At 40.0% G+C, this 27115-nt stretch overlaps 2 protein-coding genes across 2 annotated transcripts in view; one reads left to right on the top strand and one right to left on the bottom strand.

The window, feature by feature from the left end:
• Positions 1 to 27115, bottom strand: part of SOSTDC1 (sclerostin domain containing 1) — a 91582-nt gene that overhangs the window by 45061 nt on the left and 19406 nt on the right. Inside the window, exon 3 of the mRNA XM_045865135.3 lies at positions 16480 to 16578. The gene's annotated coding sequence lies outside the window, so the exon portion shown is untranslated. The remainder of the gene's footprint in view (positions 1 to 16479; positions 16579 to 27115) is intronic.
• LRRC72 (leucine rich repeat containing 72) overlaps positions 17192 to 27115 on the top strand; it is a 46465-nt gene continuing 36541 nt past the window's right edge. The window contains exons 1-2 of the mRNA XM_045864613.1: positions 17192 to 17284; positions 21827 to 21900. Coding sequence (XP_045720569.1) covers positions 17192 to 17284; positions 21827 to 21900 — 167 coding nt within the window. The remainder of the gene's footprint in view (positions 17285 to 21826; positions 21901 to 27115) is intronic.

Raw genomic sequence — 27115 nt, 5'->3', positions numbered from 1 at the left:
TTGATGGATTCCTGTCTCACATTGAGGTCTTTCATCCACTTTGAGTTTATCTTTGTGAATGGTGTTAGAGAATGGTCGAGTTTCATTCTTCTGCATGTGGCTGTCCAGTTTTCCCAGCACCATTTATTGAAGAGACTGTCTTTTTTCCATTGCATGTTTTTTCCTGCTTTGTCAAAGATTATTTGACCATAGAGTTGAGGGTCCATATCTGGGCTCTCTATTCTGTTCCATTGGTCTATATGTCTGTTTTTGTGCTAGTACCATGCTGTCTTGGTGATTACTGCTTTGTAATATAGCTTGAAATCGGGCAATGTGATGCCCCCAGCTTTGATTTTCTTTTTCAACATTTCCTTGGCGATTCGGAGTCTTTTCTGATTCCATACAAATTTTAGGATTGTTTGTTCCAGCACTTTGAAAAATGTCATTGGAATTTTGATCGGGATGGCATTGAAGGTATAGATTGCTCTGGGTAGCATAGACATTTTAACAATGTTTATTCTTCCAATCCATGAGCATGGAATATTTTTCCATCTTTTTGTGTCTTCTTCAATTTCTTTCATGAGTGTTTTGTAGTTCCTAGAGTATAGATCCTTTACCTCTTTGGTTAGGTTTATTCCGAGGTATCTTATGGTTTTCGGTGCTATTGTAAATGGAATCGTTTCTTTAATTTCTCTTTCTACAGTTGTGTTGTTAGTGTATAAGAAAGCAACTGATTTCTGTGCATTGATTTTGTATCCTGCCACATTACTGAATTGCTGGATGAGTTCTAGTAATTTGGGGGTGGAGTCTTTTGGGATTTCCACATAAAGTATCATGTCATCTGCGAAAAGAGAGAGTTTGACTTCTTCTTTGCCAATTTGAATACCTTTTATTTCTTTTTGTTGTCTGATTGCTGTTGCTAGGACTTCTAGTACTATGTTGAACAATAGTGGCGAGAGTGGGCATCCTTGATGTGTTCCTGATCTTAAGGGAAAGGCTCTCAGCTTTTCCCCATTGAGGATGATATTCGCTGTGGATTTTTCATAGATGAATTTTATGAACTTGAGGAATGTTCCCTCTATCCCTATACTCTGAAGAGTTTTAATCAGGAAAGGATGTTGTATTTTGTCAAATGCTTTTTCTGCATCAATTGAGAGGACCATATGGTTCTTCTCCCTCCTCTTATTAATGTGTTCTATCACACTGATTGATTTGCAAATGTTGAACCACCCTTGCATCCCGGGGATAAATCCCACTTGGTCGTGGTGGATGATCCTTTTAATGTATTGTTGGATCCTATTAGCTAGGATTTTGTTGAGGATTTTGGAATCCATATTCATCAGGGATATCGGTCTGAAATTCTCCTTTTTGATGGGGTCTTTGCCTGGTTTGGGGATTAAGGTAATGCTGGCCTCATAGAATGAGTTTGGAAGTTTTCCTTCTGTTTCTATTTTTTGAAAGAGCTTCAGTAGAATAGGTATTATTTCTTCTTTGAATGTTTGGTAGAATTCCCCAGGGAATCCATCAGGCCCTGGACTCTTGTTTTTGGGGAGGTTTTTGATCACTGCTTCAATCTCGTTACTGGTTATTGGCCTATTCAGGTTGTCAATTTCTTCCTGTTTCAGTCTTGGCAGCTTATAGGTTTCCAGGAAGGCCTCCATTTCATCCAGATTGCTCAGTTTATTGGTGTATAGTTGTTGATAATAATTTCTAATAATTGTTTCTATTTCCTTGGTGTTAGTCGTGATCTCTCCCCTTTCATCCATAATTTTATTAATTTGGGTCCTTTCTCTTTTCTTTTGGATAAGTCTGGCCAGTGGTTTATCGATCTTATTAATTCTTTCAAAGAACCAACTTCTAGTTTCGTTGATCTGATCTACTGTGTTTCTGGTTTCTAATTCATTGATTTCTGCTCTAATTTTAATTATTTCTCTTCTAATGCGTGGCTGAGGCATCATTTGTTGCTTTTTCTCTAGTTCTTTAAGGTGTAGAGTTAATTGGTGAATTTGGGATTTTTCTATTTTTTTGAATGAGGCTTGGATGGCTATGTATTTCCCCCTTAGGACTGCCTTTGCAGTATCCCATAGGTTTTGGACCGATGTGTTTTCGTTCTCATTGATTTCCATGAATTGTTTAAGTTCTTCTTTGATTTCCTGGTTGACTCAAACATTCTTGAACAGAGTGGTCTTTAGCTTCCAAGTGTTTCAATTTCTGCCAAATTTTTTCTTGCGATTGAGTTCCAGTTTTAAAGCACTGTGGTCTGAGAATATGCAGGGAATAATCTCAATCTTTTGGTATCAGTTGAGACCTGATTTGTGACCCAGTATGTGGTCTATTCTGGAGAAAGTTCCATGTGTGCTCGAGAAAAATGAGTATTCTGTTGTTCTAGGGTGGAATGTTCTGTAAATAGCTATGAGGTCCATCTGGTCCAATGTATCATTCAAAGCTCTTATTTCCTTGTTGATTTTCTGCTTAGATGATCTGTCCATTGCTGAGAGTGGAGTATTGAGGTCTCCTACAATTAACGTATTCTTATCAATATGACTCTTTATTTTGGTTAACAGTTGGCTTATGTAGATGGCTGCTCCCATGTTGGGGGCATAGATATTTACAATTGTTAGATCTTCTTGTTGGATAGACCCTTTAAGAATGATATAGTGTCCTTCTGTGTCTCTAATTACAGACTTTAGTTTAAAATCTAATTTGTCTGATATAAGAATTGCTACCCCAGCTTTCTTTTGAAGTCTGCTGGCATGGAAGATGGATCTCCATCCCTTCACTTTCAGTCTGGATGTATCTTTAGGTTCAAAATGAGTCTCTTGTAGGCAGCATATAGATGGGTCCTGTCTTTTTATCCAATCTGCAACCCTGTGCCGTTTTATGGGAGCGTTTAGGCCATTCACGTTGAGAGTGATTATTGAAAGATATGAATTAATTGTCATCATGTTGCCCTTGAAGACGTTGTTTTTATAGATTGTCCTTGTAAATTTCTGTTGTATATCCCTCTTGGGGTCTTTCTCCTTTTATAGAACCCCCCTTAATATTTCTTGCAGGGCCGGCTTAGTGGTCACATATTCTTTCAACTTCTGCTGGTCGTGCAAGCTCTGCATCTCTCCATCCATTCTAAATGAAAGCCCCTTGCCAGATAAAGTATTCTTGGCTGCATGTTCTTCTCATTTAGTACCCTGAATATGTCTTGCCAGGCCTTTCTGGCTTGCCAGGTCTCTCTGGATAGGTCGGACGTTATTCTGATGTTCCTTCCTCTGTACGTAAGGAATCTCTTCCCCCTAACTGCCCTTAAGATGGTTTCCTTGGTTCTAAGATTTGCAAGTTTTACTATTACATGCCGGGGTGTTGGCCTGTTTTCCTTGATCTTGGGAGGAGTCCTCTTTGCCTCTAGGATGTGAATGTTTGTTTCATTCCCCAGATTAGGGAAGTTCTCAGCTATGATTTGCTCAAATACATCTTCTAGTCCTCTCTCTCTCTCTCCACTCCCTCTGGGATTCCAATTATTCTGACATTGGAACGCTTCATGGTGTCACTTATTTCTCTGATTCTATTTTCATGGATTCTGAGTTGTTTTTCCCTGGCCTCCTCTTTTCCCTTTTTATCTATTATATTGTCTTCCAGGTCGCTTATTCGTTCTTCTGCCTCAGTTACCCTAGCTGTTAGATTATCTAGATTGGATTGGATCTCATTGATAGCATTTAAGATCTGCCAATTCACCTTTCATTTCTGCCATTGATAGCATTTAAGATCTCCCAATTCACCTTTCATTTCTGCCCTTAGAGACTCTATGTTGCCATTAATTGATTTCTCCATTCTAGCCATTGTCTTCACAATTGCTAGCCTGAATTCCATCTCCGACATCTTGGTTATATCTGCATCCATTTGTAAATCTGCAGCATAAGTCATAATCCCTGAGTCTTTCCTATTTTGGGGGCTCCTCCTCCTAGTCAGTCTGTTGATGGGTGTTTGAGGGAATGTATAGAGTCCAACTTATTGACCAGAACCCAAGCAAGATGCACCTGTCTTCTTGGGACCTTAGGGTTGCTGGCCTCTTGTTTTCCCAGCCTGTCTTCTGGGGGAGGGGCCTGCTGCGCTGTTACTCAGGCAACCCTTTTTGGGCAAGGTTGCCCTGCCCCACTGTGGTGGGGGATGGGCTCAGCGGGAATCAGTTTTGGGGGCTTTTGTTCTCTGGCGCCTTTCCCTGGTGGCTTCCTGTGTCTCTTCCACGCGTCAGAGCAGAAGAGACCGTTTCCAACCCTCTGCCAGAGAGACCTCAGTCTGTTCTTCAGTGAGCTCTCCAGGCCACACTGTCTCCGTTTCTGTCCGTGCTGCTATAAACTGCAGCATCCTGGGTTGTGCGCCCCTCCGCAGCACTACCAGTCCTGCCTCCAGGTCGGGGCGCGTCTCTGCCCTTTGTGCTTCTAAAACCGCCATCTGCTCCCAGTTCGCGCCCGGTTTCCACCCCAGGGGGCTTCAGTTCTCAGGCGCAACCCTGTCATTCCGGGTTTCTGCCCCAGGGGCTGCCCTAAAGTCCTTTCCCTGCCGTTACCAGTCTGCGAGTCTGTGCCCTTCCCCAGCGCGCGAGGCTGTCGCTCACCGGTGGTGTGGGATCCCCACAGCCAGGCACCCTCACGTTGCCGTTTATCCTCCGATATCTGCCCGCAGAATCACGGCTCTCTGCTTCATACCTCAAAACCAACCACCTGCGATATTCTGTTTGTAGAGATCCAGATCTTCTTACATCTCAGGCTGGTTCCGTGGGTGCTCAGAGTGGTCTGGTAGATATCCAGCTCAATTCCGGGGACCAGCTGAAATAGGGTCCCCTACTCCTATGCCATCTTTCCCCCCTCCGGAGTGTAGGATTTAAAACAAGCAGAGATCTATAGCTCTGGTCCTAACTATTTAGAGCCTAGAACTGATCTCCCCCTGGACTTTTTGTTAAGAGACGCAAGATATTTCCATGCTGTTTAAACACGTAAAGCTTAGGGTTCTGATACTATAATAAAAAACATCAGAGCTGATGATAATCCCTTTACTCCAAAGCTGACACCTGTCCCTGACAATGAGTCTGCTAGTGGTCGTGCGCATGATGAATCAGAGGGACTTACACTCAGGGTTACTGGAAGGAACCATCAAGAGCATTTACAGATAAACAGTATACAATCCAGGGTATGGAAGCTGCCATAGGAAAAAACTATAACTAGACTGTGATTTTCCAATCGGTCTCTCCTAGATGGAGTTCGAGATGACAGCCTCAGGGTCGTTCTATCAGTTAAATAAAGCTTCTTAAATTATCTTAATTCATACAAAGTATGAACTTGTTATGTTACCATAGCTGTACAGTTTAGGTATGATCCATATCAAAGTAATAAAATGAAGTTAATAAAAAACAGTTTATTCAAACAAGAATAGTATATGAAGACAATGATGCAGGAGGAAAAAAATAGCTGTAGGGTAAGAAGAAGTTAAGCTCTGGAAGCTAGAATTTCCTAGCAAAGAAACTGTCAAGTTTACCAGTGCAGTAACGTCCTTGGTAAATTTCCTTGTCAAGGGATTTCCGACAAGCAATTCCTGAACTTTTAGAGAAAACATAACCAAAAAAAAAAGGAAGAGATCATGTCAAAGAAGAAAATAATTTTGATAGTAGCAATAATATTCAGCATGGGCCACACCAAGATAAACAATTATGGGAGTGCACATGTAATACCTTGAGTCACTAATTTGTAAATGACAAAGATCGGAAATAAGGGATTTTCTTCACCCAAAGACATCCTAGTTACTAAAGCTATGATACAAAATATAACAAAAGTCAACAAAAGGAAATTGAAAAAGAACGTACAGAGACAGGATGCAGGACATTTTTCACCACCTAATATTATAATAGGTAGATGGATTAACTAACTATACAATCTGACTTTGAAAATATAGAGAAGATTATTTAAAATAATGTTATATAAAGGGCTTAGTTGACTTCCTTTTGTTGAATGGTATTCACACTTTAGTGACAGAATTTTTAAAGTTTATGAGCAAAAGTAGGAATGCAGTGAAATAGCTTTTAGACCACCTACATTTAGCACACATTAAATTACACAACACATTCCTTTTAGTAAATGCTCTTTCTATAACATTTGTTCCAGTTACTGATAGAAGCTGCAAACAGGATTATGATATTTAATTAATTCAAAAATGCAGCTGTACTTCAAGCTCTTGGCAGTTATCCAATTACTGTAATGTAGATTTTTAGAGAGAAAGAGAAAGATACAATGCTACCAGAAATAATTTCACATTTTCCTTTTAGTTATTAATTTAGTAGAGGGGAGGGGCAGAGAGGTCAGTAGACACAAGCTCTAGGCAAGTGTTACAGTAAAAATTAGGGTCAGTGTGGGCCAAATGTAGACCCAAGAAATAACATGTATATGTGAAAATGCCATGACATTGTGAGGTTCACCCTCACGATAATGTTACCACATCAACGAACTTGGTTGGACTTTCGATTTAAAGTAGGGAAATCGAATGCAAACTAGCTTAAATCAAAAGGAAAGTATACTGACTTGCGTATAACCAAACTGCAGTCAACCAAACACAGGTGTGGAGCTACTGGCAAAAGGGGGGACTACCATTAGACTTGACCTTCTCTTGTTCTGTATGTTAGCTGTATTCTCTTCTACTGCAAATCCACTCTCTACATAGAAACATGGCGAACAGCAGCTTCTAGGCTCATACACTAGTAACTTAATGATAAGACAATAAAAAGATTTTAGGCAAAAACTCTGATTGTACTGGCTTCTGTGGGGGACCAGTACTTATGGCTAGGTTGTGAAATACAGTTACATTTAGGTCCCCACATTTGGACCAAAAACTGCCCACGGCGGTAGGGTCATGTCCTGCCTATTCTAACTCATTTATACTTTAACCAAACTTCCCATTATAAGGATAAAGTATAAAAAAGAATACTCAATAATAATACACATAGGATAAGTTCTAATTAGTATTAATTAGAGAAGGGGAAGAAACAGTATGTAGAAAATCATCGAGTTATAATGATAACCTGGAGAATGGGAGAAGATATTTGCCAGTTATGTATCTGACAAGGGTCTAGTCTTAGGAATATACAAAGAACTCTTAGAGCTCAAAAACCAAAACCAACCAAACAAACAAAACAATTTAAAAATGGGCAAAAATCTTGAATAGACATTTCTCTAAGGAAGATACACAAATGGCCAACAAGCACATGAAGAGACTCCCAACATCTTTAGTCCTTAGGGAAATGCAAACTATATTGAGTGCTGACAAGGAACAGGGAAATTCAAACCCTCATACATTGCTGGTGGAAGTAAAATGGTACAGCCACTGTAGAGACTAGTTTGATGGCTCCTCGAAAAGTTAAACAGAATTACCCTATGACCCAGTAATTCCACTCTTAGGCATACGCCAAAAAAATTGAAAACAAGTGTTCAAACAAAGATTTACAAATAAATTTACATAACAGTGTTATTCACAATAGCCAAAAGATAGAAACAACCCAGGTGTCCACCAACAGTAAATGAATAAACAAACTGTGCTATATCAATACAAAGGAATATTATTTAGCTTTAAAAAGAATGAATTTTTGATACATTGTAAAACATGTATGAACTTCCAAAACATTCTTCTGAAGGAGAAAAGATAGACCTATATTATTCCATTTATATGAAATATCCACAACAAGTAAATCCATAAAGAGAGCAGATTAGTGGTTACTGGGGTGGGGGTGAGGTAGCGGGAAGGGAGAAATGGGGAATTACTACCTAATGGGAATGTGGTTTCCTCTGGGCATGATGAAACTGTTTTAGAACCAGAGAGAGGTGATGGTTTCACAACATTGTAAAAGTACTAAATACCAATGAATTGTTCATTTTTAAAGATTTTTATTTATTTATTTATTTATTTATTTATTTATTTATTTATTTATTTATTTATTTATTTGATAGAGCACAAGCAGGGGGATCAGCAAGCAGAGGGAGAGGGAGAAGCAGGCCCCCCACTGAGCAGGGAGCCTGATGTGGGGCTTGATCCCAGGACCCTGGGATCATGACCTGAGCCGAAGGCAGACGCTTAACTGACTGAGCCACCAAGGCACACCTAAAATGCTCATTTTTAAATGATGTTTATGAGAATTTCGCCTCAATAAAATTTTTTTTCTAATGATCATCAGCATATAAACTTTAAGACCCCTTCATTTTCTAGACAGAAAAACCATGGGCCTTCCAAAAAGAATTTCAGTGCTTTTAAATATAACTACTACTTGATAGGTTATATTCTAATTTCTTAATACTTGACTTTCCACATTGGTGATTGTTAGGAAGGTGATACCTTCCTATCCCACTATAGAATATACCTTATGTATCTAGAGACCTTTTTTTCCTTGTTCATGGTATTGGATTATCACTAGCCTTCAATACCTGTTATGTACCTTCTCATTCTAAAAGGAATATATAAGTCACACACATTAAGTAAATAAAGGCCATTGATTTGTATTCAAATAAAGGCAACCAAATATTGATTTCACTGATTAGCACTGAGATGACTGTTACTGGTTCTCTATTCCAACTGACCATGCACAACTTTTCTTTTTTTTCTTTTCCTTCTTCCCCCTCTTTTCCCTTCCTGCTTGCATCCATCTGAACTCTTGGATGCCCTTGAAAGAAACCCTAATCAAGCAAGGAGAAGCAAAAAAAAAAAAAAAAAAAGGAAAAACTGTTGGAAAGGCAGAACCTCAGTAGTGATGGAGACAGAAACTAAATCTGCATGCGTCCCTCACCCATTTTCTCCCAATTCTACCACTCTTCGTGTGCTGGCTTTTCATTCCCAGCCCTTTACATGGCTGGAAACATACCTGGCGGCTCCCAGTTCATTGCCTTCTCTTCAACTCATTGGGAAGAGAGGGAACCCCAACCCAGGCTTCTGGGGATGACCAAATGCATGACACCTGACTCTGGAGAGATGTGACTGACAGCAGTTTATCAGTCCCCTGTCCTCACAGCCCAGGGGAAGAGGACACTGTTGGCCATGCAGCACTACATGGGGATTGTGCTCTGGAAGAGAGTGAACAGCCAGGGCCTTCGGGAGGCAGACTTTGTAGTAACAAGAGGGTGAGATGCCTTGGTTCCTACACAAGGAGGTGACTGGATTGTTGGAATAATTCTTTGAGCTTGCAGGGAAGTGAAACCTGCTACTGAGGGGTAAGTGGCAATTGTATTTGTTCTGCTGGATAAGGATGGTTGCTTGGCTAAGAGACTGTATCTGTAGGAAGAGAGTAAGGAAGGGAACATGCAGTTCAGTCATTTTAGGCCCTCCCAGTTTTAGATATTAAGGCAACATGTAATGTTAACTTTAGGTCTTACACCACATAGCTTCCTTTCCCCTTAATTCCAACTTGAAAAATCTAGGAGTAATTATTCTGCTTAGCCTATCTTGGATTATATTCCCACCCTTGATGCTAGGAGCTTTGAGAGCTATAATTATCAGCCTCCCTGGGCCATATAATCAGGGATAAAGCAGTGCCCCTAAAGAAGGACATCTCTTTTCAAAAGATGAGAAGATGAGGGCGATCAAAAGACAATAATATAATACCTAATCACAATTATGTCCCTTCCTTTGCTACTCTCTTCCCTTTCTCTCTCATCGGCTTCTCTACATTTGTTTTCTTCTCTTTTTTCTTGTCTTCACCCTCTGTCTTCTCTTTTCTCTCCACCCCCTTCCCTTCTGTTTTTCTTCCCTTTTGCTCTCTCCTCCTCCTTTGTTCTATTCTCTCACTCCCTCTCCCTGATTCCCCCACCGTTTTTAATAGTCCCTGCTTGCAAAAGCCACTCACAGCCATCACCTATACAAATAGTAGGAATCTGGTGGCCTTGAGCTTGATTTCTGCTTCTTACTTCATAAGCCAGATCACTAGGTAAAGGGTAAAGAATTGGGCAAAACCTAAATAAGCTGTTTATCTTTTCTATCCAAATTTAAGGAAAATTGCCAAACTTCTTGGAAACTGTACCCTAATTGTGGAAACACATTTTCTTTCTTTGTTATAATGTAAAATGAATTCATGAAACCAAAAATTATTTCCAAACTTTAGAAGCATTAAACTTGCAATGCAAAAAGCCTCTTCATGTCTTTGTACTTCTTCTGAAAAAGATTTCTTCTGAACTATTTCCAAAATGTAGTGCCTATAATTAAAATGATTATTGAACTTTTGTCTCCTATTTGCTTTGTGTGAAAAGTTGGTAAAGAAAGCATCATTAGTAAGAACCTTACAACTGAATAAAGGCAACAAAGGGCACACAGTTATTAGTCAATAAGACAGTTTGGAATTCTGTACCAGGGTAATTGAAACACTTTGGGTTCTAAGCAAATAATAATAACATCTTTAATGATCCTTTTAAATGCCAGTCAATATCAAGCCGAACCAAGCACAATTAAAGTATGTTTACAGCTATGGGTGCTAATACTATTTGCTTTGTAACTTCCTTTCTTTAGAGTGTCTTATTCACATTCTCCATTCCTTGGCAGAGAGTGTGATTTATGGGAGGGATTCAGTCAATTTCAATGCCTGACTGAATGAATGAATGCATAAATGAAGGATGTAGGGTCATGTAAAGTAGCTTCCTCATGCAGAAAGAAGAGCTCTTTAAATGGCTTGATGACCCAAGTCTGGCCACACATGGTAACCCAGGCTTCCTGGAGCTAGTTTGGGAGTCTCTTCCTGTCACTAGAGTATGTAAATAAGAGCAACAAAAAATCTGTCCCCAAGAATTTTGGATGCCACTGCTAACAGCGATCTTATTATGCAAAACTAATCCAGGCCGTAAAGGAAAATGACTTCCAAGCTGAGTCTTCATTCTCAAATGTACTTTAAAAGTTATGGGAGTATGGAGAAGAAAATCTCAGCAGTTACAGATGCTTGAGTTAGAGTCTAAGAGAAACCTGTTATGTTAAGAGGTGAAACGGAACCCCAACATTTTAAAGTATGTATCACGTTTGAAAAAGTTTTCATAAAGAGATGGAAAAAAACTTATTGACTTGCTAATAGTATTCATTCAGTAATGGTTTTTTTAAGTCAACACAACTTAGATTAAGTTGTAGTTTAATAATAAATATCTTAAACATTATCTTTCAAACTAATTTACCATCTATTATGGTAAAAGAGTTAGGTTTATGTTTACATCTAAACATATGGTTGCATGTAGCTAACATTCCAACAGTAAATTTGGCTTTCCAGATTTAAATATTAATCTGGAAATTGTTAGGATGAGAAATTTTGTCAAACTTTTAATACATATGGTAACAGGGGACAAGAATTTTTTTGAGAAGAACTGAGTTGACCATAGAAATATAGCTTTTCAGACCTCTTTGTACTTGTAATTTAAATTCATATATACATATTTAATATACATGTAATACAAAAATAGACATATAAATGTATAGTTAGTTATCTATTGCTGCATAACAAATTACTCCAAAATTTAAAAGCTTAAAACAACAAACATTTATTATCTCCATTTTGAGCGTCAGGAATCTGGGTGTGGCTCAACTGGGTGCCCTGGGTCAGAGTCTCCCACAAGGATACAAGCCAGACGAGGGCTATAGTTATCTGAAGTCTTCAGTGGGGGGGATCTACTCCCAAGCTGACTCACACGGCTATTGGCAGGCTTCAGGTCCTCTCCAGCTTTTGGCTAGTGACAACAATACCTTCTCACGTGGACCTTTCTCTATGTCAGCTCACAACATGATAGCAAGTTGATCTCAGCAGGCCAGAGAACAAGAGAGAGGGGGCCCAAGACAGAAACCACAGTCCTTTTGTAATCTAATCTCAGAAGTGATATCCCATCCTCCTGCCATATTCTGTTTATCAGAAGCCCATAAATCTGGCCCACATGCAAGGGAAGGGAGTAACACAAGGATGTGAAAACCAGGAGGTAGGGATCACTGGGGATATTTTAGAGGTTGTCTACTGTGTGTGTGTGTGTGCATGTGCATATGTGTGTGAACATGTATGTACACACACACGTGCATGCATGCACTCACACATGTGTGTGAGTATATATGGGTATATATACACACAATCCCCACACATTTATATAGAGAATTTATGCTTCAAATGCCTGATTGTGACATCATATGTATGACAAAACACAGCCCTCCTGCTAGTATTATCAAGACTTCTCTGCCAGTTTAGGATAAATTTCTCTCTATCAATAACTCAAGAAGTCTAAATTGAACCCAGGGAGGGAAGGGTTGGTAATTTTAATGATACCACACAATGAACTCCTATGATGGAAATTGATTTTAAAGAATTGTATGACAGACATTTCCACCCAGTTGCCATTTCTAATTTCAGGCAAGAGGTCTTCTGTCCTAGGCCCCATGATTCAAAAGCCCTGCTCAGGTCTTCCTCTGAACTCACCACCCTCAATCCTGCCCACCCCAAGAGGCAACTGGACGAACCCACCTGGAGCTCTTTCCCCCTCATCTTTTTCATAGTCTATATCTAGAACCCTGATGGGCATGTGCTCCTCTAGGCACAAGGAATAGTCAAAGGGTGGCTATGTGAGGTCATGGATAGAGCTTAGACGTGGGACCCATTGATCTTGGGAGAAAATGTGAAATCACACCAAAACCAGCACAGGTTTGGAATTGAAAATTATACTATTTGGTGAAGCTGTAGTTCTGTCTAGAGGTTTTTAGCTTTTCCAGAGAGTATAGAAATGTTTCCAAACTTGAACCACTTCCTGTTCCTATTCAGGTAGCTATTTGGAGGATTGTGTGTGAATTTTGAGAGGAAATAAGGTATGTAAGGAAGAATTGGAAATGGCTATCTTTCTGCGAGAGTTCAAGAACTAATATATATGGGCAAAGTTCCTTCAGAACCATGATGATAAAACATGTCATGGGGTTGGGGAGAGATTGATGTTTCCCTATTAGCTTAGAACCCACCATCCTTCCCATAATTTAAACAATGGCAACACTGAGAACATCAGGTGATAGCATCCTGGGCATGGATCCCAGAGATCAGTGAAAGAGTACTTTGGGGACGGAGAACTAAGAGAGTTCTGAAGTCTGAAGTGCAGCAGGCATTAGCCAGGGAGAGAGAGCAAGGGAAGACAGTTGTGCAGGATGCTAAAAGATGACTTGAGTCATTGGGTGACTTCAAAGAATAACTGGGAAACTCTATAGACCTGGCTTGTAGGGCTTCAGTCATTTCGATCTGCGTGTTCAAAGTTAAGCAATTAACATGAAATGACAACTCACAGAAAAAAATACAAAGGACCAATAAGCATTTGAATGACACTCAACTTCACTAAATAAGTACAAATTAAAACATCGAGATAAAAGTTTTCTTCAATTAGATTGGCAAAATTCAACAAAATGTCATCCTATAGAGAACGAGACACACATATATACCTCATTAATACCATCAAAGAATTTCACCTGATGTAATACCCAGGAGCACAAAGACGCTTCTTACGGCGTTGATTACCATAGCAAAAAGAAAAGAAAACTGGACAACATAAATGTCCATCAATAGAGTAATGCTTAAATAAACCATAAGAAACATTACAAGGGAACATTATGCAACAATTCAACTCAGTAGTTTGGGTTGAAAGATGGAAGTTCATGAGATGGTAAAGAGAAACATGAAAGCTGAAGAACAAATTAGAAGGACGTATTCCATTAAACAACAACCACAACAAAAAAAACCTACACAGGCAGAAGCAAGTTAGCAAGCCACAGTTTCATATGTGCTGGCAGATGATAGGAGACTTCTGGGTCAGAGACTAAGGACAGTTTACTACTCACAGTAACAGCACAGCCCAAGTATCAGTATTTGCACCAATTCCTCCAGCCACAAATTCCAAAGGGCAATGAGAAGCAGGCCAGGTGATGTGGTCACATGCGTGGGTTGTGTTAGAGGAGAGGAACACTAAACTTAGGAATCTTAATCTTTTACACTGGGCAGTAAAAGCCTGCCTGATCTTATCTTTATTATAAGGGAAGGAGACATTGCCTTTACTATACTGCTTAGTAAAAAAACCAAAAAACAAAAACACACCAACTATTTGTTCAGGAGGTAGACACTATATCTTCCAAGGGTGTTCATTATAAAAATTTAAAATATAGTGCTGAACAAAGGCAGTCAGTGTCTCTTCCTATAAGACTTAGAGTAACATGAAAGACTCATGGAGAATTCCAGGAATTCTCAATATTCCATTTCATTCTCATTTTGTGTAAGCAAAAAAAATTGTAACTGTCAACTAAAATGATATTTTACCTAAACTTATAACAATGAAAATGTTGATACTGTGCTTATCAAATATCATAAAAAAGATATATTTTTATACATATAAGAATATGTTTTGATTGTGGCTGATATGTTTCTCATTCAATGCAGATTCTCCACAGTAGAAAATGGCTGATAATGATTATTTCATACAATAAATATTTTTTCACTCACTTGGAAAAATAGCATCCAGGCTGATTATTGGAATTACTCAAGGCAAAATTAAGAATATTTTTTAAAAATTATTTAGCTTTCATGATAACCATCACACCCATAATTTTTTTTCTCACACATTTTCCACGGGAAAATTCTTCTTAAAAAACAACCGCATGTCAACATCTCAACATGAACTTTTACTCTGTGAACAGTACATACTATTTGTCTAGAGGAGTGTTAAATAGTAGATTTTTGAGCTAAACTCCCAACTTGTTCATTTTGCTACTGAAGACACTGAAGCCCAGAGACATTAAGTGACTTCAAAATGGCCAACAACTAGTTAATGTCAGAGCTGAGACCAAACCCCACATGCCCTGACTTGGAGCAAAGGCTCTTTCTTCTTATCCAAAGCCACATACATGATATGATAGAGCTTTCAAACTGGGGTATGCACACCCCTGCAGGCACTGGCAATATGCCAGGGAGGTAAAGCCACAGGATAAACACAGGGTGTCTTGCTTCAGTGTAAATATTACTCAAAGATTTGAGGGGAGGTAGGAAAGCAACTTTATTTTTATATTAAAAAAAGATTGATTGTAAAGCAGAATGTACATTTTACATGGATTTTTAAAATTTCAAGCTGAATTCTTCAGGCTCTAATCCCATCTCACATGAGGTAAAAAAAAAAATCTCTCTGCTCACTCTGCTAGGGATACTTCTTTTGTAAAAATTTTGTGCCGCCAATGTGAGGATTTCTAGGAAGTTCCTTTTTACCAAAAAAGTGCTTCGCTAACCTCCATCTTTGACATTCTGTAATTAAATTTGCATTACTTTAGTCCTTGTGATCAGTTAAATTGTGAATTTTGGGGTGCCTTGGTGGCTCAGTCATTAAGCGTCTGCCTTCAGCTCAGGTCATGATCCTGGAGTCCCAGGATCGAGCCCCACATCGGGCTCCCTGCCCAGCGGGGTGTCTGCTTCTCCCTCTCCCACTCGCCCTGCTTGTGTTCCCTCTCTCGCTGTGTCTCTCTCTGACAAATAAATAAATAAAATCTTAAAAAAATAATAAAATAAATTGTGAATTTTTCTCAAAGAGAGAATACATTAAGACCTTATAATGAGTTTCTGAGTTCCTTTACTAAGAATAGGGCTTTTTTAAAAATTCTTTTTCTCTTCTTAATATTGAGTAAAAAGATTTAAAAAATAAAGGTTACAATTTTTAAATGTGATTTTAGTAGACATTAACTGACTAGTAGTTTACTTATGTAAGACGCTCTGTAAAAGTATTTTGCATATGATTCTAAAACTCACATTTGTGTAATGTACGAAGTTGAACAAAATATATTTCCATTTTTTCATGTAGCAGACACATGAATGATATTTGAAATTCTATAACCCATATTTAACAGCAAAAATGGGAGACAAGAGAGCAGAAAATTATTTTATGCATTTTCTCAGTGGATCATTCCTCTCAGCTGATTTTTATTTCTGGGATATAAAACCACTTCAACAATCGCTCTCAAATGATCCCTCCTTCTGTGATAACTTGGAAGACTTCTACCCACCCACCTCTACCAGACCCAAACACATTTCAGAAGTACTAAAAGAGTGTGTGTTTGATTTCCCCGAGACATTTTTAAACGCTCTATTCCAACACCAGCATTTTTTTTAATGCAAGTAGCCTGACCCATTTCTAACAGCTACATTTAATTCTCGATTGCAAGTTCAAATTTGGACCCAAGAAACCAACTCATTCAATTGAATAAACATTTACTGAATGCAGTGTACTAGGCCCCGGGCAGAAAATAGTGATGACACGGAGAGAATCCTGCCTCCAAAGTGTCCCAAGCTAGTGGGGAACAAAACTCACATAAATAAGATCATAACATAGCCTACACAAGAGGTTCGAAATTCAACAACAACAACAACAACTTGAACATTGGAAAAAACTTGCCAAACAGTGGCTCAACTTACCCATTTTCTGCCAGAGGGAGGACTTTTCAGCTGCTAAACCAAAATGCACTTACCCTTCACTATACGATCAGCCAAGAGTTGCAGTTTTCTGTGCGCCTGGGACCTGGGGCTCCTTGATAACTGCTACCTCCACCTGCATCCTGGGACTGGGGCTAGGATGAGCCAAGTAAGACACTGGCCTTAGTACAAAAATGTAAAGCATCCAAACTCAGCAATCAAAACAAATGTCTTATGCAATATTTTTTTTTAGAAATTCAAAATTAATACAACAGCATTCATGATGAGCAGAATGTCAAAATTTTAAATGAAGGCGGGATGAGCAGTCCTGATTTCTTTTTTCTTTTTTGCTTCAGGCTCCGCTAGGATTCTGCAGGGCATTCCTTCACCCCCACACTCCATATGCGGCCAGTGGTACATCTCATCTTGGGAAAGCTAAGTTTTCTGATATTTAGAGTTCAGATCAATGAAATGATTGTTAGTGGGTGATTGCCATTGGGGGTGCTCTGGCATAGCTGATCACCCGACCTCTGGCACCCCCAGCAAGCTTCACCGAACACTGAAGAAACGTGACGGTGTCCGAGGTACGACACGGTGGGCACTGCAGGGCCACACGTGAAAACGTCATAGAAGGACTGGCTTTAAATCTTCCCTAGTTTGGATTGGCTTTTAAGTCGCCGAGATGGCGGTAACTGTTGGTAACGGAACAATGAGCTGTGGGGCTGGGTTGGGTGGATGGTAGGTGCTGCTCGCCTCCCTGGTGCCCCGATGGCCTGGGACCTGAACCGTCTGCCCCGCATCTCCCTGCACCCTACGAGCTTAGTCAGGGCTCCGGAAGCTGCCCTCGAGATCAGCCGCAGGGTAAGCGGCACCCCGTTCTCCAGGCCATGAGCCCCCCCCGCCCCCGCGTCCCTGCGCCAAAGCCCCAGCCAGCGCGAGGCTGCCCCTGGGGTCGGCCTGAGGGGGTGGAACAATGGCAGACCCTGGGCCCTCCACTGGGGCGAGAGCTTTGTCATCTCCAGGGTCGGGTTTGGGGATGCCTCTGATCCCCGCTGGTGGACTTAACGTCAACCTTTTCTGGCTTACCATCTGCCCCATATGTAACAATGGCCGTTTAGAGATCAGATAATAAAGCCCTAAATTTGGAGTCTTGACTCTCCCACAAATATAAATAACCCAGAAATGCCGTTCCCCTAAAGTGCAAATGGACACACGGAGGAGGAAGGTTTCTTTGATGAGCCGTACAACAGCGTTGAGGGCGGTTAAGATCGAGGCTTCGAGAACGCTTGAGCGGGAAAAGCGGTCAGAATTGTTGGCCACAGGAGCTAGCCAAGGGCTGAAGAGTCCGGGGACGTGTCTGGGGAGGCTTGGGGCTGCCCTGTAACTCAGGGCTGGGGCTTCCGTAAGGATTTGAAAGCTGCTCGCACTGAGTCCTAACGAAGCTGCGGTGCGTGTGGGTTGCATGCAGCTGTAGGAATCTATCATTGCAGTGCCTGAGTCAGCAAAGGGAATGTTTTCTTCTATAGATTTTCATACAGATTTCACTCTTCTGGGATTTAATAATCCCACAATTTTCAAATACATTTTCTCCTGGTTTTTTTTTTTTTAAGATTTTATTTATTTGAGAGAGAATGAGAGAGAGCAAGCACCTGAGAGGGGGGAGGGTCAGAGGGAGGAGCAGACTCCCCGCCGAGCAGGGAGCCCAATGCGGGACTCGATCCAAGGACTCCAGGATCATGACCTGAGCCGACGGCAGTCGCTTAACCAACTGAGCCACCCAGGCGCCCCATTTTTTCCTGTTTTATCTAGATCCTCAGGCAACGGGCAGGGGAGGAAACCTCTGTTCTCCTCCCTGTGCCAGAATCATCCACACCCCACTTCCATGTTGGATTGTGTTTGGTTCCCTGTTTGGTTAATGAGTTAATTTGAAATCTGACTGCCCCCCCCCCTCGCGCCCTCCCCCCATCAGACAACTGTAATTGTCTGCATTCAATACCTTTTGTGAGTAATATCCTCTACTCCCCTACACAACACTGCGGATTCAAATTCTACCTTCTTGAAATTTGCTTTCTGGGCTCCCACTGTGTCCTTGTTTCTCCTTCTAACTTTGTAACCATCCCTCCAAACCCCCTTCCTTCTGCTTTCGCAGCTTGACTCCCTACTCTCTCTAAATGTGTACACTTCCCAGCGATCGAGCCGGGGTCCCACTCTCTTCTGTGCACCGACCGGACTGGCCAGGCTGTCCATCCCCAACCTGATGCCTCTGCTGAGCTTCTCTCTTCCACAGGCAGCTTTCTGGTAGACGCCTTGACCCCTCTGTCTCACCAGCACCACAATTTCAGCATTTCCAGCTGAATTCATCTTCCCTTCCAAGTCACTTCTCATCATCACATCATCACATTAGCATCACCACTTGTGACTTTGCTCGCCCTTATTCTCTGCCCCATTATTTGCCAGTTTCTATCAATTCTCTCTGCACACCCTCTGTCACATCTGCTCACTGCTCCTTCCCACTTGCCACTCTCCTGGCGCCTTGCCTTGATTGGGCAGAGGCAGCCTTGCTTCCTGTCTGCAGTTCTCTCAGCACCTCGGCCCATCGTACACGTTGCTCTTGCAAAGCTGAGGCCTTGCTGCGTTGACAGATCCATGCGACCCAAGTATGCATAGACAGATAAACAGAAAAGCAAAATGTAGTATATACCTACAATAAAACATGATTCAGCCTTAAAAAAGAAGGAAAGGCTGACACGCACTACAGTTTGGATGAACCCTGAAGACCTTATGCTGAGCTAGATAAGCCAGTCCCACAAGGACAAATACGGTCTGATTCCACTTAGATGGGGCACCTGGAGTAGTCAAATTCATAGAGACAGAAAATAGCAGGGTGGTTGCCAGGGGCCGGGGTGGGGGGGAAGGGGAAGGGGAAAATGGGCAGTGAGTGTTGAATGCATACAGTTTCATTTGGGGAAGATGAAAAATTTCTGGAAATGGATAGTGGCCATAGTTCCACAGAACTGTACAGTTAAAATAGTAAATTCCGCATTCTATATATTTTACCACAATAAAAGAAATAGTTCAGGGAAAGAATGCTTGTTGTGCTCATTTAAATGAAAGGACTACGCTGCTCGTGAAGTTGTGTGTTGATTGGGAACTGCAACTGTTCCACCGCAGATTCACTGAAATTCGAAACTTCTTGGCACATTTTTGGGTTCTTTGGTACTTTGACATTAATACTTGTTACTAGATTCATATGAAGTTTTCGGTTGGAAAGAAACATACCATGATAAAAAGCTGCGTAAATAAATAATTAATTATACCTGGGATTTACATATTCTGCTGAAAGTTTCAATTTCCTTTTTCATCTCTGAATTTTCAAAGTTTGACTTAAATCCTTAAATATTCATCCCATGGCTAAAATTTTCAAAATTTGTATTAATTTCTGAAGACTAACCTAATAGGTGTTTATTTTAAAATATTCAAATATTATTTTTATTTTTGTCAAATAATTATTTTTAAATGTATTGCTGAGAACATGAAAATCCCGCATGATTTCAAGTGATAATTTTATTAACAATTTGGAGTGTGTGCATTTGTATGCATATAAATGTCTTTGGTGGCACAATTGGTTAAGCTACGGGCTCAGGTCGTGATCTCAGGGTCATGAGATCCAGCCCTGCATGGGGCTCCACAGTCAGCACGGAGTCTGCTTGAGTTTCTCTCTCCCTCTCCGTCTGCCCTTCCCACTTGTGCTCTCTCTCTCTCTCTCCCTCTAAAATACATAAATAAATAAAAAATAAGTGTCATTGGTAACAAAAATAGTGTTAGACATGTACTGCCAATGGCATTTTTACTTTTGGATGTGTAGCTATCTATCTCTATATATTTTTAAGCTACTACACAGGATTCTATTATGGAGTTACATGTTAATCTAACCTCTATTCCCATTAATGTGAGACATATTTCACAAATGTAGATAATGTATGCTGAGATAAACAGTGAAAATCAAATCGTGTATGTGTGCTCACGCACACCCTGCTATATTTTTGAGTGCTGGATGCAGAATGGCAGGATCGAGTTAAAGGCACGTTTATAACTTTCATAGTGATTTGCAAAGTTTTAATTCTACTTTGGTCTTTGATATCCCAAACACTTTGACACAGCTGAGAGTGACTGTGTATAGTAGAAGCCGATAGTTTAGATGTTTAAGTTAAACCATCCAGACCCAGATGCGGAAGCCTCCTCCAATGGGCTTTTTCCAAGCCCTAAATTCATCTTGCTCTTTATTGAGTCACAAAATACCCTGATGGAAATGCCTCCACCTGAGCCAATGAATTCTCTGAGCCCCAAGATTCAGCTTGTGTGACAAGATAACAAAGGAAGTTTGGGATATAAATTAGCAGTGACACTCAATCCCTGATATATCTATCTTCCTCACTTCTTTTGATATGTGTTCATCCCATTAAATCTAACTTTTATTAAAAGTCTTCTACTAAATAACAAAACTCTTGTCAAAATTTCATCAATCACTTGCTGACATCACAACCTCACCGCCCACAACAAATCCCAACTGAAATTTGGTCACTGTTTTGACTCTGATAATTACAATGTTTGTCAGATTCCAGTAGTGCAACAATTATACTTTCCACTTTTGTTGTGTCTTGTTAGCTTTACTCCTTCATGGCAAATTATAGATGGGATTTAATTTTTCCATATCATCTTAGGCCATGTGGCTTGTAAATGTTATTTTGTAATCTAGCAAAGGCTCTTAAGAAAAAGCAAAGCGCTTAAATTGCTGTTGTTGGATTTGTATTTTCAAAACAAAGCCTATGGGAATAAAAATTACTCTCCAGCAAAAATTCCCACGGTGCAAGTATGTTAGTAACTGGTGAAAAATGAAGACACGGTTCCTTTGCAAAGAAAGGGAAATGACATTTATTCACTGATGCATTCGTCTGACATTTATTGAGAATTCAGTGTCAAGCACCTATGTGATAATGTGCATTGTATCTTATACTCCACCTGCCATCATGATACCAAATATCTTCCGTAAATATGAATTCTTCATGTTTGAAAGAACATTTAAGAATATTTAAAGACCAAATCACTTTGCCTCATAGAGAATCGAAAACTTGTTTTTGGTGCATATGGACACATACACATTTTTTTCTCTTTGATTAAAAATTATTTACACATCGGTGCCCAGGATTAAGGATAATGAAATTCAACCACAAAAATGATTAAATAGTATATAATTGTAGTGTTGGAATTTATCAGTTTAGAGTGGTGGCCTCCCTATTCACCTTTCTTTTGATCTTCCTGTAGACGTTATTGTTATTGACTGCAAATGTCTCCGTATTTTTGCTCAGTGGAATGTGGCTTGACAGGTTAATTATATGTTATCAGGCAGTTGAAGATCAACTAAAGATTTGTGACTTCAAGAGGGATGCTGATGTCTTTGAGCTGTTCCTTTCTCAAAAGTAAGTGTACTTTAGGGCGCCTGGGTGGCTCAGTCGGTTGAGCGACTGCCTTTGGCTCGGGTCGTGATCCTGGAGTCCCGGGATCGAGTCCCGCATCGGGCTCCCTGCTCGGCGGGGAGCCTGCTTCTCCCTCTGACCCTCCCCCCTCTCATGTGCTTGCTCTCTCTCATTCTCTCTGTCAAATAAATAAATAAAATCTTAAAAAAAAAAAAAAACGCAAACTACCTCCGCTAGGAGTTCATGGCTACCCGACAGATGCCAAATTATCACTTTAACAATTAATGATGGGGCGCCTGGGTGGCTCAGTTGGTTAAGCGACTGCCTTCGGCTCAGGTCATGATCCTGGAGTCCCTGGATGGAGTCCCGCATCGGGCTCCCTGCTCGGCGGGGAGTCTGCTTCTCCCTCTGACCCTCCTCCCTCTCATGCTCTCTGTCTCTCATTCTCTCTTTCAAATAAATAAATAAAATCTTTAAAAAAAAAAAAAACTAAGTGTACTTTATATAAGAAGTAGAAGATCATCATATTATGTTTCACAGATTCAAATGTTTTTTTTTTTGAAAAAAAAGATTTTATTTATTTATTTGTCAGAGAGAGAGAGAGAAATAGAAATAGAGAGCAAGCCCAAGAAGGGGGAGCGGCAGGCAGAGGGAGAAGCAGGCTCCCCCCTGAGCAGGGAGCCCGATGCAGGACTCGATCCCAGGACCCGGGATCATGACCTGAGCTGAAGGCAGACGCTTCACTGACAGACGCCCAGGTGTCCCAGATTCAAATGTTCTTTTCCATTGTTTTCCCCAAGGGCTGGAGAGGCAAGTACCACACTCTAATTACTTTACCATTCATTGGTGTCCACAGTCTCTACTAGAGAGGCAAGATGGAAATGGATAAAAACAAAGAGTATGGAGCCAGGCTGAGTTTGAAGCCCAGCTCTGTCTCTTCCAGCTGGGTAATCTGGGGCATGTCATCAACCTCCCTGTTAGGGTTGTCAGGTTTAGTAATAAAAATACAGTAAGTCACGTGTGAATTTCAAAGAAACAAATGAATGTAATTCTTCTTCAGTATTAAGTTTGTCCCACACTTCCTTGGGTTTCTCTGAAATTCACATGTAAAAGGGTCTCGTATTTCATCTGGCAAGACTCCTGCCTGAGTATAATCATGCTATCTTCGTCACAGGGTTGCTAGGTGAAGATTAGGTGAGTTAGTAGAAGATAGAAGAGGGCCTGGTACACAGTAAGCGCTCAGTGAGCATTAATACAGTTAATAATATTACTATTATTAGAGAATAATGGCTCATTATACCCCTACATTATAATAATAGTCCTATGATACTATACCCGTAGCCAACAACCCCTGTTCTATTTTACTAGTAAGTAGGAAACCTTCTGCTTATGCCCTCCAACTCCCCAAGCTGGCAGCCAGCAAAGTGGGTTCTTCTTCTGCAGAGCAGTCACAGGGCCTGAGAAAGAACCCAGGGGTAAGAGGAAGAGGAAGTTATGGGTTGGGTGGGACTCCGACACAGTTTTTACTTGCCTAAAAGTGACATCTGTGCAGCTAGACTTTGCATTTAATAACAATGATCCTATTCCTACTCTTCTTTCCCCCTTCATGCTTTTTTTTTTTTAAGATTTTATTTATTTATTCATGAGAGACAGAGAGAGAGAGAGAGAGAGAGAGGCAGAGGGAGAAGCAGACTTCCCACAGAGTGGGGAGCCCGATGCGGGACTCGATCCCAGGACCCCGGGATCATGACCTGAGCCGAAGGCAGACGCTCAACCATCTGAGCCACCCAGGCACCCTCCCCCTTCATGCTTTTTAATCTCTATGAACTCCATGTATGATTTTAAAATAGGTTTGACATATTTCTACTCATATGTAAACTTTGGAACTCAGCTACTCTTTTTCTTTTTTTTGAACTCAGCTACTTTCTCAAGAAGATGTCCTACTTTATCATTGAGGTTAATCACTTTATCTCTGGTGATATGAGGAAATCCTTTATTAATAAACATATTTCTTTTGTTATGTATATATATACACATTTTCAGATTATAAGTGCAGAGAAAAATATTTATCATGGTAACAGTCCCGAATCTCTTGGTAGTAAGGGGAAAAATAGCTGGCCAATTTAAGATTTTTAAAAATATATATTTTAGAATGGAACAGGTATGGTAGATAATTCTGACACACTTAAAGTCACTCTTTGAATCTTTCTATAGTTTTACAATAACAATACGTATTTTATGTGGTCAAAAGATTGCAACTCTAAGCCTTTCATGATTTTAACAACAGTACACTGCAAGGGTAAGTAGGGAACAATAAGAAAAGCTTTAAAATACTAGAAAGAAAATAGAAATATTGATCCACTGACAGTGGGAAATTAATGGTCTTCTCCAGTGAAAGACAATACATTTTATATCCCAAGAATACTAAGTTACCATTTAATCCATCCGGATACAAAAAAAAAAAAAAAAAAAGTTTCTCAGTCCAGACACCAATACACTGGGTAAACTAGGTTATTTGCCTGAGTCTCTGTTGCCCTGGGTGTGTGTGTGTGTGTGTGTGTGTGTGTGTGTGTGTGTGTGTGTGTGTGTGGAGGGAGAGATCTTATCCAACATCTCCTTGAGTAATCACGGAGAACACATACAACAGTGCTGACATACTGTTGTCAGCACGAGTCATTGCCATCATTAGTAGAATTTCCTCTTTGTCTTCCATCGGTGTCACCTTGAAATGCAACAGCCCATTATTGATTTCGAACAGGTTAATTACAGGACTAACCCTTCTAACTTGAGTTAAAATCCCTTTAAAAGGGAATCACTTTATTACATTATGTAAATAGCTGGAAATCCAGCATCAATCTCACAGGAAAATTTACAGGAAAATTTATGACATTAATTTGACACAGGTGATATTTCAAAGTATTAATGTGTTAAAATATCTTTTCTGGGAAATCCTTGGGGAAATCCTCTAAGTGGGGCTTGAGTTTCTCTGCTACCACATAATTGTTTTATTTTTCACGGGAACGGATGAAGCCAATGTATTATCTTTTTTGCCCAATGCAATAATTTAGGTATACCAGGATCTAAATGCTTCTTCCCAGAAATAGGCTACATATCTACAGTGAGAGAGGAGCATGCATTATGTGTATAAGTCTCCTATTAGAAGTTGCTTTTGGAGAGTCTGGAATATTTCATTGTGCCAGAGAAGCACTCAAAGAGTAACAGCACATGTCTAAAGGACGTGTAGTCTGCTTGAAGTCTTTTGTTTGGGCTAATTTGAGAATTAAAAAAAATGGAAAAGGATTAAGAAAAAACTTCAAATACAAGTACGGTGGGAAAGAGAAAGACCGAAAGAGAGGAAGGGGAGGGGTGGATGTTCTTTCCAAGTTTTTATTGAAATCGCAGGTAGTTAACATACAATGTAATATTAGTTTCACGTGCAGAATTTAGGGATTCCTCACTTACATAAAACACCCGGTGCTCATTACAAGTGCCTTCTTTAATACCAATCACCTATTTAACATAATAACAGCTAATAAGTGGAAAAAGAATAAGAGCATAGGAAAAATCAGCATTGTATCACCCCAAATCTTCTGACTGAGCAAGGACCATCAGCTGAAGCGAAAGCTGTGTTGTGTTTTTTCAATCCAGAATCCCATTGACATTCGAAACACTATTGGTTCCTACTTGGACAACGTCCAAGTAATATGTGGGTCCAAGTAATATGTGGGTAAGTGGTTGGGGCATGAGACACACATGGTCGTTGGAGGTTTGACCCACATATTACTTCTCAGTGACAGCATTTGTACCCTTACAATGGAGAGACTTGGCAGATGCAGTCCAAACCAAGGGGCTGACCTTCCTTCACCAAGAGGGTGGGACAAAGTGACATTACCTGCCTCCTCCTGTGATGCAGTAATCACCACCTTTGTTCCTGAAAAATGGTCCACCTTGAAGTTAATCATGAGGAAGCAAGCAGACAAACTGGGAACGTGAGACATTCTATCAGACAACTGTCTGGACTCTTCAAAAAGTCAATGTCAAGGTAATAAAAGGAGACTAAGGGATTATATCAACTGAAATGCAATGCATGAATGTCAATGGGATTCTGGATTGAAAAAACACAAACTATTAAAAAAAAATAGGAGCAACAGGGACAACTTGAATATGGAAAAGAACGTTAGATGATATTTTTGAATTCAACTTAATTTTTAGGTGTGATAACAGTATTGTGGCTATGCAGGAGGATGTCCCTCTTTGAGGAATATGCTTGCTGAAGCATTTAGGAGTGAGAGCCCTAACGATGATAAGTCTGCAATTTATTTTCAAATGATTCAGCAAGAAAATTATCAACCAATAAGTACATATATTACATAAATAAGAGAGAGTGACCTTAAGTGTGGCAAAATATTAAACATTATGAGGGCTATACAACCTTTCATTGTATTATTCCTTCAACTTTTCTTAGTTTTGAAATCCTTCAATATAAAAACGTTGTTGAAAGGGGTTTCTTTCGTTTAGAAATATTGTTTGCATGACTGAAAAAGTATGTTTTCCTAAAAATTTTCCTTAAAAATTTCATAAATTTTCATTAAAGTATTTCAAAAAAAAATATTAGCCCCTCAGTATCTCAAAGTTAAAAAAAAAAAAAAAAACACTTGTGAAAGGATGTTGCCACAAATGAGTTAATATATGTAACATTAATGAACCTTAGTATTGGTGAAAGGCTTGGAAAACTGCCTGGCACAGAGGATGTGCTCCATAAGTGTTTGATGCATAGAGACATACCTGTATACATACCCGACCTGGGCACAGTTTCTGTCCTGAGAAATAAAAGAGATCTGAATATTCGAGCCCACAGCAATCAAGGACCAACTATCCTCAGGGCTTTGCCCGATTTGCTGATCACTCCTCCTCCCCACCCCATGCCTGTCCCTTTGCTAAGAGAGCAGCATCAGCGACAAGGTTCAGGATCACCTGCACAGTTCAAGAGGGATGGTAATATTTTGACCCCATATTTAATAAACAACAAAGGAAGAATAAAACACTTCACCTGGTCTCTGTCTCTTGGCACACGGTCATTTCCACATCTTAAATACAACGTGGCCAAATCTATTAAAAAATTAGTACTGACAGTCTACATGTCAAAACTCTTACCCTGTTATTAACATGTCCTGCCAAATGTCCCCAGTAACGTTATGACTACAAAATGCTCTATTTC

Source organism: Mirounga angustirostris, unplaced genomic scaffold (genome assembly GCF_029215605.1).
Source record: "Mirounga angustirostris isolate CCGP_5_RB_7025 unplaced genomic scaffold, mMirAng1.0.hap1 SCAF_12, whole genome shotgun sequence".
In the NCBI taxonomy this organism is placed as follows: domain Eukaryota; kingdom Metazoa; phylum Chordata; class Mammalia; order Carnivora; family Phocidae; genus Mirounga; species Mirounga angustirostris.
The sequence above is the reverse complement of the archived record's forward strand: the minus strand, read 5'-3'. Positions and strand labels throughout refer to the sequence as shown.